General features: G+C 53.0%; 1 protein-coding gene across 1 annotated transcript; it reads left to right on the forward strand.

Moving 5' to 3' along the window:
- Nucleotides 1–5154: 5154 nt before the first annotated feature.
- Nucleotides 5155–15987, forward strand: LOC133625826 (histone-lysine N-methyltransferase EHMT1-like). Its single transcript, XM_062000411.1, has 12 exons — nt 5155–5541; nt 6638–6856; nt 8006–8162; nt 8751–8874; nt 10713–10868; nt 11223–11367; nt 12265–12342; nt 13227–13342; nt 14418–14504; nt 15231–15306; nt 15415–15590; nt 15798–15987. Exons 1-12 carry the CDS (start codon nt 5155–5157, stop codon nt 15985–15987), a joined length of 1911 nt encoding a protein of 636 aa, XP_061856395.1.
- The last annotated feature ends 4214 nt before the right edge of the window (nt 15988–20201 follow it).

A 20201-nucleotide genomic window follows, 5' to 3' on the forward strand; every position in this document is an offset into this window, starting at 1 on the left:
CGGTAGGCAATGGGAAGTGTCACGGTATGACTCAAAGTATCATTTGAAGATGGGAGGGCTCTGTTAATTTTGGGAGCTGTCCAGAATTAGTACAAAAGCAACCCCAGCTTTTGTAAAACAAAAATTCTGTTCCTGAGGTTTGTGACACTTTTGAATGCCTAGCTACTATAGGTGAGAACGTGGAACACCAAAAGGCACACACTAAAGCAAACCCATTGCAGCTCAGAGTTCTATCCAGACTCCTAGGACTCTGCTACTGGAAGGAACTGAGTATATCTTTCAATATTGTCCTAAGAGAATCGGTTGAGAGGAACTTAGTTTTGCAGGTTGATGCAGAAATTGGAGTTCCGTCTTCTCAGAAGGGCACGGAACGTTTCCTCTCATCTGAGCGCAGTCTCAGGGAAGAGCACTAAAGCCAACCACTCCTTCTCTGGCAGTAGTGAGTTGGTAGTGAGTGTGTACGAAGAGTGAGACGTAAGCTGGCCATACGCACAGCGTCTGTTGTCAAAACATAAGGCGATGACGCTCTCTTCTCCTGATGGTGGTGTGGTTTTCCGTAGTACGGACATAAAATACTGGCATTTAATAAATGGCAAATACGATGGAAATGTTGGAAACATCGGCTGCTTGGCAGTACGAGTCCAAGTTGCAGTTTCTTTTTGTTGCTATGCTGCGCTTGGTCTTGGCTGCTTTGCTCTGAACTGTTGCATCTAATTTCTTCACAGAAGTGTTGACTTTGATCACGTTATGGAGGAAGGCTGTGAAGTTGACCTCGCTTACATCCCAGAGTGGATCATATTTGTATCCTTCCCTGCTGGCCATTCTGAGGAAACTTCCGTGTACCGCAGACTGCAGGGTGTAACCCGAATGCTCAGATCCAAACACAGGAACAAGGACTTGGTATGTACTGGGTGAGTCTTGTGTGCTACGTCGTCTTCTATCCTGCAGAAGACCATATATACCATTATAAACGAATATTCCACCTAGACCGTTAGAAACTCAAAGTCACCTGAGCTGACCGAAAGCCTCTTTGGTCCAGCTTTACAGCTATGCAAGCAAGAGCAAGATTTTCAGTAGCTTTCTCAGCTATTAGGCAAGGACAGATATTAAAAGCACTTTTCTGCTGGTGGCACTGCAGTCTCTGTGGTGGTAGCACATAGCCAAATGCTTTAGAATAATTGCACTGTCAGTTTTTATCGTGTCTGCTGTACATGTGTGTGCCGTCCAGCTCTTTCCCATTAACTAAACGGATACGTTTTTCTTGCGGTTTAGTTTTCCATAGGAATTTAAGTCGCGGGCAAATCTATAATGAGCTGTGTGTGCAGCTGTTATTTTTTTTCCAAGTGATGTCCCAAACTGTTGAACTTGCTGTGCTGCGTTCTGTCTAGTGCATCTAAATCCTGTGGCGCGCCTTGTCTCTGCTTGTTGTATGAAGGTGAATTTAAAACGGGGACGATATTTTCTTTACCTTTTTCTGCTCTTGAGTTTTTAATCAGTGTTTGTAAACTATTAGAATTCAGTGCATGGCTTCAGGAGCATGCATTTGACTCACGGTGGAAATTAGTTTCTGGAGAGGCTCCCCTAATGATTTAAAATACGTTATTTTCCGCTCAGAGACAGCAGTGCCACAGATGGATCGTCAGCTATTGTCCTCAAGATGCAGCTGTACTACTTGTAATGTGCTCTGATGTCCTCAGCACGCCACCTTCTTGCCCTTGGTTTCCCTTCTTCGGGTGCTGGTAGGTTGTAAAGCACCAGACAGTAATAGTTGGAGGGGGGCCTGTATGTAAAGGCTTACTGGTTCAAATTGACCCGTCCTCAGGGACCTTTCCTGTGCAATAGCAGTGTTCTGGTGTTTGTGAAATAAGCTTCTAGTTCCAGCCCAGTGACATTCCCCAAAGAGCTGTTTGTCTCACAGAAATCTCTTCTATGGCAAGTCTTGTGGAGGGTGCACCCCCTCTAAGTGAGGTTGCAGTCAGTTTCTCTTGCAACATGTGGATGCGTATGTTTTTGGAGTTGGTTGCAGTTTTGTTCTCTTGATATTCTAGTGAGTACTTTGGAAACGCTCTGGCTTGGTCAAAAGAAAGTTGGATGCCATGCTCTGCAAGTACGTTTCTGCAAATTTGTGAGGCAACCTGGCAAACCACAGCCAGGCTGGGCTTGTTTTTCATCCGTCTTTTGTTTCTTGAGTCCGAGAGACCCCTTCCGTCTGCTCAAGAGCAGGGAGTCTAGCAGAGAGATGTGTATAGCAGCAACTACCATCCCCCTACCCCCACCAAAAGAGGTGTGCAATTGAGCAGATCTGCTGACGGTGATGAGAACAGTTTCCCCTTTTCCTTGGGCCAGGGTGTCAGCTAGCAGAAACCATACTACAAAGTTGTTACCTAGCTGTTGTCCGTCCAGCTTTTTGTATGGGTTAAACTCCGTCGATAGTCAGGAGGGAGCAGGGGAACGGTACGCCCAAAGAATTGGGTGAGTGCATTGTGTCCTTGAAAGATTCTTGTCCTTTTTTCAGGTGGGACATGCTTACAGTTGCCTGATGTGTTTTCCCCAGTCATTCATGATCTTCCCAGCAGGATACATTCCTTTGTCTCCTTCCTAAGGTGATTCCAGATACATTGCAGTTTGTGCTGGGAGTTCTTGTACTAAACCAAGCTGCGACAGATCATAGAATCGTAGACTCCTAGAATGGTAGGGCTTAGAAGGGACCTTGAGAGATCATCTAGTCCATCCCCGCTGCAGAAGCAGGTCCACCTAGGTCAGGTCACATAGGAGTGTGCCCAGGCGGGTCTTGAAAGACCTCCAAGGAAGGAGACTCCACACCCTCCCTGGGCAGCCTGTTCCAGTGCTCCGTCACCCTCACAGTGAACCTCAGGTCTTCCTGAGAAGGGAAAGCAGTGGTTTGGGCCCTGTGGTGAGAGGTTGTTTCCACATGGTCAGCGCAGGAGCCAGGTAGGTGTATGGTACGGTTCCCTCTGTCCGTGCAGGATCAGCTCCTGCCATCGTGCAGCCTGAAGCAGTTGCGTGTTGCCTGTGTCAACGGAGGGATGATAAGAAATTAGCAAAAACGTCTGCACGTGCACGGTTCTGGACGGGCCGTGCCCAGCAGTTAGGAGGAGTAAGTTGCTGTGAGCTTTTTTTGCACTCGAGAAGTGATTTCACTGTAAGCTCTTCCTCATGTTGTACTGGAGCACGTCTGTCCGGTTCTGTAACTTCCAAAGTGTGTTTGGTCAGCTGCTAGAGCTCATGTCCAGCTGCTGTCGAAACCGGAGAGTTGTAAAGCAAAACTCCCTTGCCGTCCCACTGTCTGTTTTTCTCCAGCTGAGGATTCTCTCTCTCCAAAAGCAAGTGAACATCTGTGTGGACGGGAAGCAGGAGATTTCCTTTCCTTCTCTGAACTGGGAGCTCGCCTTTAGGCATGCTGTCCTTTGTGCAGGCAGGATATCTTGCTCAGCAACAGGGGAGAGAGAGAGAATTGCTTTTAAAAATAAAGAGTGTAATCATGAAGCTCCTACTACTAGGACACAGACGATGACGCAGAAGGGAGCTAGCAGGGCAGCAGTCAAAACCGACAGGTATGCGCTGCTTGTGAGGTTGCGGGCCAGTGTCACAGCACAACTGGCTGCTTCTCGTGAGGAGCCGGTGCCGATTTTTTCTGCATCCAGTCAGGTGGATGCAAGCAGAGAGTGAGGTTCCGTTCCCAGGTGTGAGGACAGGCAGGACATTTCTGAATCTCCTTTCTCGTGGGCTGGGCTGTGTGCCTCGCCGTGGAGCTCAGCTCTCCGGGCTGCGTAGCAAACAATGCTGAGCTTGGTAGCGGGGCAGGGAATGCACCGTCTCTGGTTGTGTCAATTGGTTTTGCTCTCTTAACCTTTGTACTGGGAAGCAAGTCAGTCCTAAGCACATTAACAGAGATGTCAGCAGTTCCAGGTTGCATGGGGGCTCAGCGTGTTTAGGCCACCTGAGCAGCTTTGGTAGGGTAACCCAGATGGAACACAGAGAGCTAAGTGTCGTGTGTGTTGCTAATCCACAGCGTTTCCCTACGGCCTTTGCTGCTGTCCTTCTCTGTCGCAAGGCACTGGTCGTAGAGCACTCTGCTGCAAAGGTGATGGCTGCCCCTGCCACGCCTGTAGCATTTAGTGGGTTCCTGGGCTGCCCCAGACCTGTCTGCCTGCTTATCCTGACAGGAAAGGCAGGGAGTGATGAAATGTGATGAGAGTGCTGCTCCAAGGAGTCACAGAATCCCCGGATGGTGGGGGTTGGAAGGGACCTCTAGGGATCATCCAGCCCAACCCTCTGCTGAAGCAGGCTCACCTAGATCAGGTCACAAAGGGACGTGTCCGTGTGGGCTTGTAAAACCTGCAGAGAAGAAGCCTCCACACCTTCCCTGGGCAGCTTGTGCCAGGACGCCCTCCCCGTCACAGGAGAGCAGTTTTTCTCTAGTAGAACTTTTTGCGTTCCAGCTTTTGTCCATTACCTCTTGTCCTATCCTCTTGGCAGGTTATCTGTCAGTATTGAACTCAGGACCTAAAACATTCAGAGGCTTAAGCTTGTAGATCCAAAGGCTAACTGAAAGTGCTGCTTGGGCTCAAGACTTGGCGTGAATGACAGTGTGTTTTCCTCTCTTTACTGTGCCGTGGCTCGGGAGGGTACTGACACAGAGTCAGGATCAGATCCCCATTTGAGCTGGGTTAGCACGTCCCGTAGATGTGCTGCTGCCTCACTGGTCCGTGGTGAGTGTCACCCCTGTGTACAAACTGGTGCTTTCTCTGTGTCCAAGAGAAGGCAGGAAGTCCAGGTAGCTTTCAGCCTTGAGTGAGATGGAGGGATCTGTCACGCAAGCCAGGGTGATGGGCAGTGTTGCAGCAGAGCCTGCGACTGCTTTCTGGCTCCGCCACTGGTGGAGATCTCCATGAAGATGTGCTGTTGCAGGGAAGGCTGGTAGTGTTGTGGAGCAATAGGTGAGGTGCTGCAGTTGAGAAGTTGTTTGAGGCAGTGTGTTCTGTGTCTTGGCTGAAGTCAGGGTGCCATCGGTGTCAGGTGAGTAGCTGCTGTCGCGGGGCTTGAGTTGTGGTGCTGAAGGGCTGAGTCAGGGATCTGGATGGGTGGTGTCGGGGAGCAGCCTGGCGTGAGGGGCTCCTTGTGTGGGCAGCGATGGTGTTTGGCTGTTGGTTTGTGGAGTGGAAGGTGCGGCAGCAGCGGCGTGTCGTTGCCGGCCGGGCTGTCCTGTGGCGGCAGCGCGGGAGAGCGCGGGAGCTGTCCGTGGTGCCGCGCTCGGGCCGCGCTCGCCGGCGGCCGTTGGAGCTGTGCGTGGTCCCGCGCTCGGGCCGCGCTCGCCAGCGGCCGTTGGCAGTTGCCACACCGACGGCGACTTGCGGCTGCTCGTCCGGAGGCCTCCTGCGCATCCGAGTGGTGTCAGCAGCGGCGCTGGAAGAGAGAGCGAGACGTCCCTGCGCTGCCCCGCGGTGCCCTTCGAAGGGATCCCAACATGCTTTCGTGGCTGGCAGAAGTCTCCTCCGCTCTGAGGCGGGGGCTTTCCCAGTACTGTAAGTGAGAATCGCCCTGCCTGGAGCTCCTGGGAACCAGACCTAGCTGCTCTGCCAGCCCCCTCGGCCAAAGCTTTTGCTCGCGGTACCTGTGATGCTTTTCCTCTCTGGCCTCTAGAAGGAAAAGCGCACAAGGAGTCCCCTAAGAGCAGGTCCGTGTCATCATTTGGCTGATGGTGTCAGTGAATTCTTGTCACTGCGGGTGGCCTGGGGAGCTGACAGTTGGTCGTGTCAGAAACCTTTCTGCACGCACGTGGCGATCACACCTGACTTTGTTTCATCTCAGGTGTGAAGTGTCTGGTGGGAAAGATTTATTGATGGGGGAGCATGGGAATGTTTGGAAGGGAGTTAAAAAAAAAAAAAAAGAAAGAAAAGAAGCCCCTGTTTTCCCTTCATGGGGTCTTCTGGTCAGTCTGCAAACATCTTGCTGCCTTTGAACCCTGTAGTTATTTTAGTCTAGAAAGGCGTTGAATGTGCTTATGGTGGTTTAGGCCTGACTGGGTGCCAGGTGCCCACCAAGTTGTTCTGTCAGTCCTCCTCCTAAACTGGCCAGCAGGGAGAGAAACATCACAGGACAGGAAGATCACTCCGTAACGACCATGATGGGTATCTTGGGGAGAAATGTTTTCATTTGTTACTGAATATACAGAAGGCAGCAAGGAAAATGAGCAATTCAATCTGAATCATGAAACACCTTCCCCCAACCGGGGCGGGGTCCTTCTTCCCGGGACTCTCACCCCTCCCTCTCCAGCAGCGCAGGGAGGTGGGGAAGGGGGGTTGTGGACAGTCCAGTACAGATGGACTTTGCTGCTGCTTCTTCTCAGGGGAAGCCTCCTCACACTTCCCCCTGCTACAGTGTGGGCTCCCTCCCACGGGAGACATTCCTCCAGGAACTTCTCTAATGTGGCTCCTTCCCAGGGGCTACAGTTCTTCATGAACTGCCCCAGCATGGGTCCTTCCCACAGGGTGCAGCCCTTCACAAACTGCCCCAACGTGAGGTCATCCCAGACAGACTGCTCCAGCGTGGGTCCCCCATGAGATCACAAGTCCTGCCAGCAAACCTGGCCCGGCGTGTGCTCCTTTCTCCACAGGTTCCCAGCTCCTGCCGGGAACTTGCACGTTCTCCTCTCATCCTCCTTATCCTTCCTCCTTCTGCAGGGTTTCATGTCACAGCTGAAGATGAAAGTGCTGCAGAAGAGCAAGCGGCGGAACGAAAACCAGACATAGATGGTGAAATCGGCGTGTCCTGTGAGGTCAGTGAAGCTGGCAGCCCCCCAGAGCCAGTGCAGACCACTCAGCACAAGACAAAAGTAAGCCAGCAGGACTCTAGCGCTACATTAAATAGGAGAGCAGGGAGTGGCAATTCTGAAGGAGACGGTGAGACTGGGAAGCAAAGCCTGAGGAGAGCAAATGACTTTACACAGGGTCTGCAGCAAAGCATCCCTCTCACACACTCCAAGATAGCCCAGGGCACCCCCAGCGGCAGCAGCTGCAGCCGCCCTGACTGCTGGGGATATCCGTCGCCAGGCTGGGACACGGGTGTTAAAACAGAATCTCAAGGCCACCATCAGCTCTCTTACCCAGTGTGTGGAGACTCTTGGTGTTATACTGTCCCCAGCCCTCCTGACCTTCATGGTTAAAGGGGTAGAACAACTGCGAGCAGTCTCAGGAGCAATCCAGTGTCCAGAAAGTGATCCCATGGACCCTTAATTTGCTCGTTCTGTAAAAGTTGTTGAAGAAAGAGATTGAGTAACAAAAAAAAAAAAATCTGTCATAGTCCATAAGCATGTCCTTGCCAAAGGTGTAGCACAGTGGGGTGTGGAGCTGTAGGAAGCTGCTGTCATGAGCAAAGGGGCTGGAGGAGATTTGTCCTCGAGTGTAAGCGCGAGTCAGAGCAGAGGCAGCTGCGTTGGTGCCTGGGAGCCTGGCTCAGGCACAGACAGTGCAGTGGCAACTACAGCATTCTCTTGGTTGCTTGTAGGATCCCTTCCCTTTGCTGCCTGCTCTTCCGAAACGTGCCTGCAGGACAGCTGTCATGCGTGTTGGACGTGACAGCCGCACTTAAGGGACTGTTTCAGGGAATAGGTGTATTTGATGCACTTGTTTGCCTTCTCCATAGCCAATCAAATGCCCGTGTAAATAGTGTCTGATCCTTTCGAGTATCTGTGGCCGCTTTGACCTGCCAGTCCACCTCTACCAAGTGGCCATTCACCCTCCAAGGCAGTAGCCTCCAGAAGGGGAAGGAGCAGCAGGCTGGGAGCGTCTTGGAGTCTCTTGGCAAAGTAAAGTTCTGTGCTAGAGGAGGGTCTGTGTGCTTTTGCTTTGAGTGTTTGGTGCTGTCTGCAGTTGAAGTGATTATATTTGACAGAAAGGAATTGCATTTCTTTCCTGCTGTGTTGTTTTTGGTTTGTTTTGTTTTTAAATGCAGAAGCTCGATTTAACTGCATGTTGTTTTCCAGTATGCAAGCAAAGACTCCAACCCAAAAGAAGCCAAGGAGGAATGCCACAGAAACATCCTGGCGCTTGGGAAGCCGGTGCCATTGCCCTCTCTCCCAAGCCTTCCCCAGTCGGTGCCTGGGAAGCAGAGCTATGTGGCCCCCCTGAAGTCGCAGAGAGGTAAAAAGGACAGAGTAAAAATGCCCCGCAGCACCCACCTCCCAAAGGTGTGTCTGTGTGGTTGAGTGGGAGATGAGGCAGGTTAACAAGGACTGAAATCTCTCCTGGGACCTTTCACTCACAGAATCTCTTCAGGGTTTCCTTTCCTGCTGGTGTCAGCAGGGCTGCTGCCACGGACCTGGTTTGACAGATGTCATTTTGTGTAGGCACTTCTCTGCCAGTGGCCTTGCAGTATCTGTTTGAGTAAGCTGGCTTCTGTTCAGCCTCCTACGGCATTAGCAGCTCTGCCAAAGACGGGTAATTTAAGGAGTGGCTGTTGTGTATGGTGGTGTAGGGGCCAGAAGGAGTTTGGAGAGGCTTCTCAGAGTTGGAGTGGGTTTGCAGCACTGACGGACAGCTCTTTGTGTGTTGGCACATACGTGTGTGTCATCTTTAGGTTGACTCGTAAATCAACTCGTTGGAGTGGGAAGAGGTTGCCTCAGATCGCGCCCTCAAATGGGAATTCCCCCCAGGACAGCCCCTCCTCTGTATCTCTTCTTCTTTTCATTGCTGAGTAAACTTTGGGTTTCTTTTTCTTCTCTTTTCCAGCTGTTGCAGGATGTCAGAGGAAAAGACGAAGAGTGGGAACCTCCAGCCTGGTTCCCAAGAAAAAAAGCAAAGTGTTAAACCAGAGAAGAATGAGTGAAAGGGAGATGAGCTCAGCAGGCACAGGGTGAGCTGGGACAGAGGCTGTGAAGATGGGAGGGGCTCGGGAGTGAAAATGGAAGGAATATCCGTGGAATGAGTCGACGTTGCCAGGTCTGCTAAGTGACGAGGAGATTCATGCAGTACCTGGCTGTAGCTCCTGACTGGCACCAGTGGGCACAGGTATAAAGGGAGGACGAAAACACGGAGGAGAAAGCAAATGGAGCCATCCTTGTGTGGGACAGTACTCCGACCTCCTGCCTGATTTGATCTTGCTCTGGTGGCTTTTATGAACGGCTGCATGCTCCTGGGTTTCCTGTAGCACAGGGTGCATGACAGTGGAATCATAGAGCAGTGCAGCTCCTTTTTGGGGCAAGTTCTTACCCAAAAGGCTGTAAAGCAGATTGGTTTGTGTTTTGACTTCACTTCAGCGTACCTGTGTTGAAAATCTATTGCCTTTCCTTCTTTGGCAGAAGATGCACACTCTTGTGTGTTTTGTTTTGAATGGTTCCCAGCAAATGTACTTCACCTAGAGAAAGCTGAGATTTAGCTCCTCTGGATTTTGGCACCCCTGTGACCTTTCTGTGCCCGCCTGGGTGACCAGAAAGTGTCACCGAAATCAGGAGGAAACTTCTTCACACCACTGAGAGTTGACACGCAGGCACTGCTGTATTTGGGCCCAGCTGCGTGTTGCAGACAGCTGAGCCAAACTTCCTGCAATAGTTACACGGATTAGCTCCATTTCCCAGACCTACTTGTCATATTGACATCGCCATCACACGTGCGGTTTAAGTCTCGGAGGGGCTTCTGTGAGGGTGTTTGGTGGCTCATAGGGATGTCTGGTGGGCTAGAGACACTTGTTTTCCTTCCATCTTCCGTCCTTTCTGTTTCTTCATCCAGCCATGGCAGTATCCTTCAGTCTTTGGTGTTTCTCCACTTGGCTATAACGCTGTCTTTCCTGCCTGTCTGGACTGGGGGAGCTCAGCTTCTGGCCTTTTCCAGCGTGTTTGTTGCTGTCTGTCACATCTGTCACGTGTTGATGCAGATTGCTTTGTTTCTGTGCCTTCTCCTTGCCACTCTTTCTAGAGGAGAACCTCTGTAATGCCTTTGGCATTTAGGCACAAACCAAAATTGGGATGGGAGGCTTGTTTCTTCCTTGTCCTGCTCCTGCTCCTGCTCCTGCTCCTGCTCCTGCTCCTGCTCCTGGGGGCGGTGGGTCCGATACGTGAGCTGCTGCTGCTGCTGCCAGAGCTGGTGTCAGAAAGAGAAGAAATTGTGGAGTGCTCCTGGAGTCTTGGGCAGAGGCTTTGAGGGGCCGTGGCCAGCCTGGGCTTCCCAGCAGAAAGGCCTCAGGCGTGCTAGATGAAAGCTTTTTTTTCCCCGCAACTAGCATGGAATAATATGGCAACAGGCCTTTTCCTTTGCGTCGTGGCTGCTATGAATAAAGTCCCCGTGTGTGGTTCCCAGAAGCTGCTGAGTATGAACAAGGGCCAAGTCCAATACCAGCTTCCTGTGGGCTGCTTCTCTTTCCATCCTGCACTTCCCAGCCCACATCTTTCCCTGCCAGAGTGAGTTTCAAGCCTGTCTGAAGTGAGGCTGTACCACAAAGTACCTGTCATGCCTGGAGCGGGGCCAGGTTTGCCCAGAGCTCTGGCGAGTGCCTGGACCTCCAATCTGTGGCATCTGCCAGGGCCTTCACGTAGAAGGGTTCACTGAGCCGTGCTTCGTAAAGCAAGCTCAGGTGATTATTCACTGCCACAGCCCCTTCCTTGTTGATGAAGGGCTGGCTGGAGGATGTGATTCAGCCGTTTTTCCTCTTGCATGGTTTGTTATGGGGAACGCTGCTTCTTTCTTGCTCTTTTGCAGTCTCTCTCTTTTACGCGGCTCGGAGGTCAGTTTAAAGAACGGGGAGAGTGAGATTCCAGTCCAGGGCGCTGGCCTGAACTCCGAGGTCTGGGTGGCCCTGCAGACAAGGAAGACTGCTGAAGAGAGGCCTACCCCGACAGAAACGGTCCTGAGCAGGTGAGAATATGGCTGGCTTTGCTTGCGGGTCACAAAATAGAGCCCTTGCACGGGGGAGGCTGGGGGCCTGGCTTAAGAAAGGACTGCACGTTCTTGCTTGGCTTTTGAAAGGGCTATGGAGGTCAGTTTGAGCTTAGCAAGAGCTAAGCACATGTTGATTCAGACCGTGGCTTGTGCTCCAAATGGGACTATTCACGAGCACAAGGAACAATCTGTAAGGCAGGGTGGGAAAAATGAACTCTGTTTGAATTCTCAGTGATCCCAGGCAGTAATGCTGGCCCAGGATGGCATTGGAGTGGCCCATGTCTCAGGGGAGCTTTCCTTCTGTGACAATTCTCTTTCTCCCAATGCCAGTGACATCTCACGGGGTTACGAGGGGATCCCGATTCCCTGCGTCAATGCTGTGGACAGTGAGCCGTGTCCCAGCGGCTTCCAATACATCGTGAGGAACTGCTTCACCTCCCAGGTGGCCATTGATAGAAACGTCACTCATTTACAGGTGAGGACTCCTGCCTATCCCCGTCCCTGTGGTTTTCCCTGTCCTGGGGTGTGCATTCAGAGGTGATGCAGTACACTGCACCTCAGAATGGGTTTTTCATTGCCAATGGGATTGGTCCGGTCCTAATGTTGCGAGCAAACTGCAGCTGAGGCTGTAGTCCAGCTCTGGCTGTAGGAGACAGGCTCTGCTTGTCTTTGTTTCCCCTGCTGCTCTGTCCTGTGCCTGGAGAGTCAGTGAGTTGCTGGGAGCCCCTCCTTGCGCTGTCAGCCCGCTGACTGCAGCATGCGGGCCGAGGTCTTCATTGTGATACCAAAGTCCTCTAAGGGCTGTGGGTTGTGAAAGCAGAAGGGAGGAAGGGTAGGGTGAGGGTGAGCCTTTCTGAGCACAGCTCTCGGGAGGCTGAAGGGAAGTTCCCATGCCCAAGGCCTGTGTTGCAGCAGCTGGTGGTGGGATGGACTGCGCTGGTTTGGGGAGTGTTGGGGAAGCAGCTGGAGCAGCCATGTGGGAAGAAGCAAGCAGGAGGGGAGGACTGATGCATCCCATTACATCATCTCCCCGCTGTGGTTCTTCCTCGGAGCTTCCCTTCTCCTCAGGAGTGGGGTACGGCTCATAAAGCATGGAGGAGGGTTGGTAGCAGGGGCGCATCACTTTCCTGAGAAGTGAAGATGGCTCAGGAGGATCCTTTGCCGCGAGCTGGAGTCCTTTGGCCCTCACTGCACACTGCAACGCTTAATGTAGTAGCAGTGCCACTGCCCTGGTGAGGCTATTGTCTTTGTGGCTGATGAGCTGCAGCAGGAGAAGGCCAGACTCGTGGTTTCCTCTCCGCGCCAGCCCCAGGAGTTGCTCTGTGAGTGAGGTGCGAGTGGCGTGGAGTTCACCCCTTGTCTCCTGTTCCAGCGCTGCTCGTGCGTCGACGACTGCTCCTCCAGGAACTGCGTCTGTGGGCAGCTCAGTGGGCGCTGCTGCTACGATCAGGTGAGGACACGGCAGCTCCTCTGGGGTCAGAGCAGCGCTTGGAGCTGCCACTTGCAGCGTTCGGGGCACCTTCCAAACAGCTCCTTGCTCAGCACATCTCTCTCTGTTTTAAAAGGCCTAAAGTTGTAGCCTCAGCTCTGAGGTGTGTGTGGCAAGAACAAAAGGTGAACTCGGGGCAGCTGTTCTTTGTCATTGATGGGTGTTACGGGACTGTCATGGGACCCGAGCCATTAATTAGAACCATTTCATAACCCTTGTGTGAAATCAGCTTGCATTTCTGAACCACACGGAAAACGCTGCCGTGTGTAAAGCAGGGGAGGGGAGAGTGGAGAGGCATTCTGCCTGCTTTTGTTTGTCGTGATCCTTTGGGATGAAGGCGAAGGAAAGGTGTCTTAACTGCAATATTTCCAGAAGCGTGGTTGCTTTTGGGTAAGTACTTTTGGGAGCTTTTGGGGAGCGTTATTTAGGAAGAGAATGTGGTCCACAGAACTTGGGAGTACGGCCCTAGTTGTCGGGAAGTCTCGGCTTTATTCCAGAGATAGAGAGAACATGAGCTTCTCCCCTGGAGCACTGCAGAATGCTCCTAACGATGACACAGAGCATTTTGGCAGTGCACAGGGTGATGCCAGGCAGCAAAAATGGAGGTGGTGTCTTGCTCTTTGTCATCTGTGGGTGGTGGTGGGGAGTGTGGGGCTGTCGGGGTGGAGCAAAAGCACTGCGGAAGTTGAAGTCTGGTGCTGTGCTTAGGGAAGTCGGGCTATGGCTCTGCCCTGGGGTTCTCTGGCCTGTGTTTGCGCTTGGGGAATTTGTGCTCTTGCTTGCCCTGGTGATGACAGATCACAGGAAGAGCCACTAACCCAGTCTTGAATGCCTCTCCACGTCAGGACGGCCGACTCCTGCCTGGGTTCAACAAGAGGACGCCCCAGTGTATCTTTGAGTGCAATCCCATGTGCTCGTGCTGGCGGACGTGTAGGAACCGCGTGGTGCAGAACGGGCCCAGGTGAGAGGAGGGGCCAAGCGCAGCTTCTCTTGGCAAGAGCAACACCAAACAAGATGGGCCTCCCATAAACCCACAAAACCCCAAGACTTTGTGAGATGAGCCCGAAGCTTGGGCAGGTGCTGGGATGCAGGCAGGTTCCTTTGAGAGCGGTCGTTCTCACGGAGCCGTGTTTTGGAAGGCTCCGGGAGCTGGGAGCTAACAGGAGAAAATGCACAGCCCCTGGTTTGAGGTGGCGGTGCAGGGGGGAATGGGTGGGGGGAAGAGAAGTACTGGGAAAAGCAACGGGGTGAAGTGAAGGTGAGCGGCAGGTTTCTCTCTCTTCTGAGAACAGTGTTGCTGACAGTGGGTTTTGGGTCCCTCGGGGACAGAGTGAGCCTTCCCCAGCCCTGGAGATCGTTCACCCTGCACTGAACTCCAGTCCTGTCTGCGCAGGAGGCAGGGTGACTTACAGGCTTGTTTCTCTGCCTATAAACGGCATCATCAGTCAAATTCCAGAGAGCAGCTCTTACACCAAGACGTTTGCAGTTGCAGCGTTTCTTGCTTGTCTTTCAGCCAGGGAGCTGGAGATGACGGAGTTGCTCAATGCGCTGGCCCTAGCAGAGGGCTAAAGGATCAGAGCTCTTAGCTCAAGGTGTTGTGACTTCCCAAGGCGAAGCTCCTCGCCTTCCCCCTGCAGCCCTCACCCTGCAGAGCTCTGCTGCCTTCAGTCCCCTTGCACCTTCCCTGCCTTTCCCCGAGTGCTGCCTGTGTCCATGGAAGGGAAGAGAAATGCTGAGGGTGGGATAATGGTGTCCCACGTGCAAGTCAAGAGCCTGGCCCCAGGGAGCACCTTTGGCTTTAGCAGGGGGTTGTGCTGGATGATCTCTGGAGGTCCTTTCCAACTGCCACCGTTGTGGGATTCCGTGATTCTGTGCCCACAGTGGTGCCAGCGTGAGAACTGCCGGGGCTGGTGATTGAAATTGTCTTTGGGTGTGTGCTGATGGGAAGTTGTTGCTTTTCTGCTCCTCTCTCGGGGACAATCCGTTGTGTTCCTGCAGAGGGCTGCCATTAGCATGTTTCCTTTGCTCTTTTCCAGGGTTCGGCTACAGCTTTTCCGGACACGAGAGATGGGCTGGGGCGTGCGAACGATGGAGGACATTCCAGCAGGAACCTTTGTGTGCGAGTGAGTGATTCAGCTTTTGTCATCAGCTCAGGCCAACTCATCCCTGTCTAAAGGCCTGGGGGCTGCACCCCTTTCACCTCTAGTTGGAACGCAGCCGAGCGCTCGCTCTCAGGCAAGAGGCGTTTGAGGCTTTAAACCGGTGCATGTACTTTATGAAGTGTTTTGGAAAGGGTTTCCTTGATTGCAATAGCGTGGTGAGTTAAGACCTCCTAAAGAGGCCTGGACTCGTGCTGCTGGTGGAAATAAGTGCAGGGGGTTTTTAGTACTCGTGACTGGCGTTTCCTTGAGTTGGGGCAGAAGGTTGGGGAAGAGTATCTCAGAATTTAAATTGAAACAAAAGGAAAAGAGAAATCTGCAGTGAATTGGCCAAGTATTTCTGCCATGGCAAGAGCTGCCAGATGCTCAGATTATCTTTTCAAACACAAAGCTTCAACCTGCTTTCTGCGGGGAGACTCTGAAGTCTGTCCTCAGCTGGGGCTTTCTGTCAAGTACCAAAGGTCCCCATGTGCTGCGAGTAAACTGCTCCCAAAGCAAGAGAGCACTGCCTTTAGCAAAGCCCTTCCAGCAGGATAGTGGCTGCTGATCTGGTTATGAAAGTGCCCGGGTAGCTCTGAGATGCTTTGGCCAGGCCGTGTCCCTTCTTTCCCTCTTGCTACAATGAGAGATTGAAAGCCAAGGCTGTGATTGCATCAGCATCTTATTGCTGCCTTTCCCGTCTGCTCGCAGGTACGTTGGTGAGGTGATCTCCGATGCCGAGGCAAATCTTCGTGAAGACACCTATCTGTTTGACCTGAACAACGAGGTGCTGTATCTGGAGGGGTCTATCTAGGCAAACCCGAGGTCTTGCCTCTCCAGAAGAGCAACGAGCATATTTGTCTCCATCCTGACGGTTTCTCCGTTTCCCCTGCAGGGCGCAGATGTGTACTGCATTGATGGACGTTTCTATGGGAACATCAGCCGCTTCATCAACCATTACTGCGAGCCCAACGTCTTTGTAACGAGGGTCTTCACATCCCATCAGGACACGCGCTTCCCCAGGCTGGTCTTCTTCAGCAGAAGGGCCATCAAAGCTGGAGAAGAGCTTGGGTAGGTGCTGTCCTGGGCTGCAGGAAGGATGGAGAGCAGAGGGCTGAGAGCTGGGCTTCTGGCGAGCTGCTGGGCTCCATCCCTGTGCTAGTGGGGCTGTACCCACCCCCAGCAGTTGCGACCCCCCGTCCCGTGCCAATGCACCATCCCTTTTTCTGACGCGTGCTGCTGCTGTGCGGTGACCCCGTGTCTGCCTCTCTCTTGCAGCTTCGACTACCAGAGGAAGTTCTGGGACATCAAGGGCAAATACTTGAGCTGTAAATGCGGCTCAGCCAAGTGCAAATACAGTAGCTCTGCACTGGCCAAGCGGCAGGCGCGCGCCCGGTCCCAGAGGAGGAAGCCAAAGGAGGTGCCCGTCAGCAGCTGTGCGGCAAAGGCTCAACGCCGCAAACACTGAGAGGTCGTCACCCTGTGGCCTGTGTTTGGCAGAGAGAGAGTTGGGTTCTTTCTGAGATGCTAAGAGGGGCTGTGACCAGGACAGAAGAGAGAAGAGAAGAGAAGAGAAGAGAAGAGAAGAGAAGAGAAGAGAAGAGAAGAGAAGAGAAGAGAAGAGAAGAGAAGAGAAGAGAAGAGAAGAGAAGAGAAGAGAAGAGAAGAGAAGAGAAAGAGAAGAGAAAGAGAGGAGAAGAGAAGGGAGGAGAAGGGAAGGGAAGGGAAGGGAAGGGAAGGGAAGGGAAGGGAAGGGAAGGGAAGGGAAGGGAAGGGAAGGGAAGGGAAGGGAAGGGAAGGGAAAAGGGAAGGGAAGGGAAGGGAAGGGAAAAGGGAAGGGAAGGGAAAAGGGAAGGGAAGGGAAAAAGGAAGGGAGGGGAGGGCAGGGGAGGGGAGGGGAGGGGAGGGGAGGGGAGGGGAGGGGAGGGGAGGGAAAGGGCAGGGCAGAGAGGGCAGGGCAGGACAGGGCAAGGGCAGGGCAGAGAGGGCAGGGCAGGGCAGGGCAAGGGCAGGGCAGGGCAGGGCAGGGCAGGGCATGGGCAGGGCAGGGCAGGGCAGGGCAGGGCAAGGGCAGGGCAGGGCAAGGGCAGGGCAGAGAAAGAAGAGAAGAGAAGAGAAGAGAAGAGAAGAGAAGAGAAGAGAAGAGAAGAGAAGAGAAGAGAAGAGAAGAGAAGAGATAATAGAACACGTGGACAGAAGAAGCAGTAACAACAGCAAAGCGATACAGAGAACCAGAGATGCCTGGTGACACTTCTCAGCACCCACAGCCCAACCCACAACTCTCCATGAATGTGAGACCTGCTGCCATCAAAGAAACCATCTTGCTATACGTTATATTTTGTCTTTGTCGTTATATTCTGTTGTGTTACATAAACGCTCTTGCACAGCAGTGTTTCAAAGTGTAAGCACATGCCTTCTTATTGTGTTATTATGAAACATATTTGCCCCACCTTGTTCTGAATATTCATATGATGTCTGTGTGAACTTGCAGTAACATATATGATATTCTCCTTCCTCTCCTTGACTTGGCTGAGAAGAAATAAGCACAATATTGCTAAACCGGGGAGCCAGCCTGAAAAGCAAAGGCGGAGCCTGATTCCCCATTCTACTGCGCAGCTTTCCACCCCTGTCTCTCTCTGCTGTGAGCCTGAGCCTGAAGCCCTGAGACTTTACCATAAGAGAGCAGCACTGACATCTTTATCTTCTGGGATTGAAAAGCATTTGCCCAGTGAGGGAGGAGCACTTCAGGGAGGGGGAGTGATTTTGTGGGGCACTAGTGCGTTGCGGGAGCGATTTGTTGGGGCTGTGTCTGTTCAATGCTACAACGACTCCAAGCTCGATTTCGACCATCGGGAGATGCAAGATTTCTTCTTGGCCCATAACTGTAAGAAGCGGAAGGTCTGGGGGGATCCCCCTCTAGAAAAGAAAGACACCTCTGAAAAATCAAAGACAGCCTCTCCCCCCCGCCGCCCCGAGAACTTCTCCCCCAAAAGAACCATCTTGAGAAACCCCTGGCTGTCACCCACTGTGGCTGTCCTGCTGTCACCCCGTAAAGGTCGGAGGGAATCCACCTGCCGTGATTTGACTGGGAACCTCACGTGTCCCCTGAGGCCCCCATGGTCTCTTCTGGGGTCTCCTTGGGCCCACGTAGGGTCTTTGTTGGGGTTCCCATGGTCTCTCTGGAGGGTCCTTGGCCCCATGGTGTCTCTGGGGTCTCCACGGGCTCCCTGGGATCCCCTTTGTTTCTTGGGGTTTCCTCCAGCCCTGTGGTCTGTCTCCACAGAAAACGAGGGCTGGGTCAGGACGACTGTGGGGAGCGGGCAAGCCATTCTGGGGTGCCCTTGGTGCTGGCAGAAGGCAGAAGTGGAGACAACGGGGAAAGCCCAGAGCAGTCGGCAGCTGGCAGTGGAGCCCCTCAGGGTGCAGCACCCGCAGAAACGCTCCGCTCCTGAGCCGTGGCCCCGGGGTCACAGCACGGGGCTGGCACCAGCGGGGGCTTCGCTGGGGACACCAGGCAGAGGTGGCCCTGACACTCTGCACATGTATCCAGCCCTGTGACATATGCTTGTATGAAATGGCAAATGAGGATAGGGATTTGGGACCTAGAAATGAGAAATCTCTGAAGTCTGGTACCAGGTTCAGGCATCGAAGGTGTCCCACCGGCTCAGCCTGCTTCCTTTGTCCTTGCAGGTGGTATTCCAAGCTTAAAACAGTTGCTTTTTAAAAGCAAAACCATCAAACAAAAGCAAAGACATAACCGGGTGATTTTCCCTTCCCCAGTCCTGCCCACTACAAGCCGGTGGTGGTCACCACTCTCAAGGTGCAGGGCTTGGCACAGGAGAGGGCTTTTGCAGGCAGCCCACTTCTTGAGGCACCTGGTAATGCAGTTCCTGGGCAGTGCTCACAAAATGAGGACAGTTGTCCATAATGGCTATTTTTGGTCTCTCCCCAGCACTCTGTCCAGCTCCCTGCCCTCGTCTTTTACTTCCTCTCTCTCTCTGTCTTTAGCCCTTCAATAGTTCTTTCTGTGAGTCCTTGTGTGTATTTTCTAATTCCTCCCTGTCTCTTCTACATCCTGTTGCTCTTCTTTCCTTTCTCCTCTCCTGCTCCCGGTCCTCTGCCTTGTTCTATCGCCATCTTGGGCTTCCTGGCCTTATCTTCCCTCTCTCCCCCATAGCTTGTTCCCACTTTCCTGCCCATCTCTCTTGCTCAGCTGGCTGGCACTTCTCTCTTCTCTATGGGCCTCCATCCTGCTCCTCACCTGCTTTTAGCTTTTGCTCTGACTCTCTCAGGCCATCAGTCCTCTCTCTGTCCTCTCTCTCTTTCCTGCTGCTTATTGCTCTTTTTCCTCCTGCACCCTCTGTCTACTTGACAGCCATCCTTTTCCTGCTCTGTCCCACTGCCCTGCTCCTGCCCTTCCTTCTCCTGCTTTGGCTCCTCCTTGGGCGGGGCCTGTGCAGCCCCTGGGAGGTGGCCGTGGGGCTGCAGGGTCAGAGGGCCCTGGCCAGGGGCAGGCTCAGACAGCAGGAAGGAGCAGCCCAGGAGCTGGAGCCCAGGTAAAGGGGACGTTGGGTGGCTGCCTCGGCTCCTGGGCCATGAGGGAGCTGCAGCCCTGGGGCAGAGGCTGCTGGGTGTCCATGTTGGTTCCCAGGGCGCACTGGGAGCTGTCAGTGCCCCCCCCCCCAGCTGCCCGGCAGCCATGTTGGTGTTGTGAGGCGCAGTCTCAGCTGCAGCTGTGGCCTGGCTGAGGTGAGAGCTGGGGCTGCCCGTGGGGCCAGCGGGGCCTTGGACAGGCGTGGGGGTGTCTCCTGCCTGCTGCCCACCGGGGACTGGTGGGTGGGAGCTCCAAGATTGAGCCGGGCCCAGCTGGGGCAGGCCTGGGGGTGACCCGAGAGCTGGGGAGCGGGAGGAGATGGAGAGAGAGGCCTCGGGCATAGACACTGGGCACTCGAGGGACAAATGTTCTGCCTTCCTGGCTGCAGACCAGCAAGCTCACAGCATGAGGTAGGGACCCTATACCGTGGTGCGAACCCGACGTCCTTCAGGAGTGAAAAACACAGCACAGTGTTTTCTGGGGATTTTTGTTGTCGTTGTAGCATTTCTGGGATTCACGTGACCTTTACTAGGCAGTTGCTGGGATTTCAGCAGACATTTGCAGTTAAGCCTGTGCTGACTGCTGCCCTGAGGTGCAGCTGGTATCCACTCCTGAGCTTCTATTCCCACCAGACTAGAGAGAGAGAGAGTATTTTGCGTGTGTGGTGGTGAAAGCATCCTAGGGAATGGTTTTGTCTGTGTTTGTTTCCCTGGGTCAAATCCATTCCATTCTGCTGCCTTTGTTTCCCTGAGCCACGTCGGTGACTGATCTCTGCAGCCCAGTGACACTCCTGTGTGGTGTGTGGAATCCAACAGTGCATTTGGAGAAAAGGGAAGGGAGATGGGAGACACGTGTCCTTGTAAACACAGCAACAATAGGCATAAGAAGTTTTATTTTCATGAGGGATCTTTACAACTTTCCTGTTGTTCTTTGTTGCATCTTTTTCTCATGATCACCATTCATGTCTTTTAGACATGGCATTTTTAGTGCTGCTCCTCTTTCTAACCTTGGCTTATTTCAAACAGCTGTTTTTCAAGGGTTTTGTATGTGTTCCAATGAGCTTGTGCAGGAAATCTCGGTTGATTTTG

The sequence above is a fragment of the Colius striatus genome, chromosome 7 (genome assembly GCF_028858725.1).
Source record: "Colius striatus isolate bColStr4 chromosome 7, bColStr4.1.hap1, whole genome shotgun sequence".
In the NCBI taxonomy this organism is placed as follows: Eukaryota; Metazoa; Chordata; class Aves; order Coliiformes; family Coliidae; genus Colius; species Colius striatus.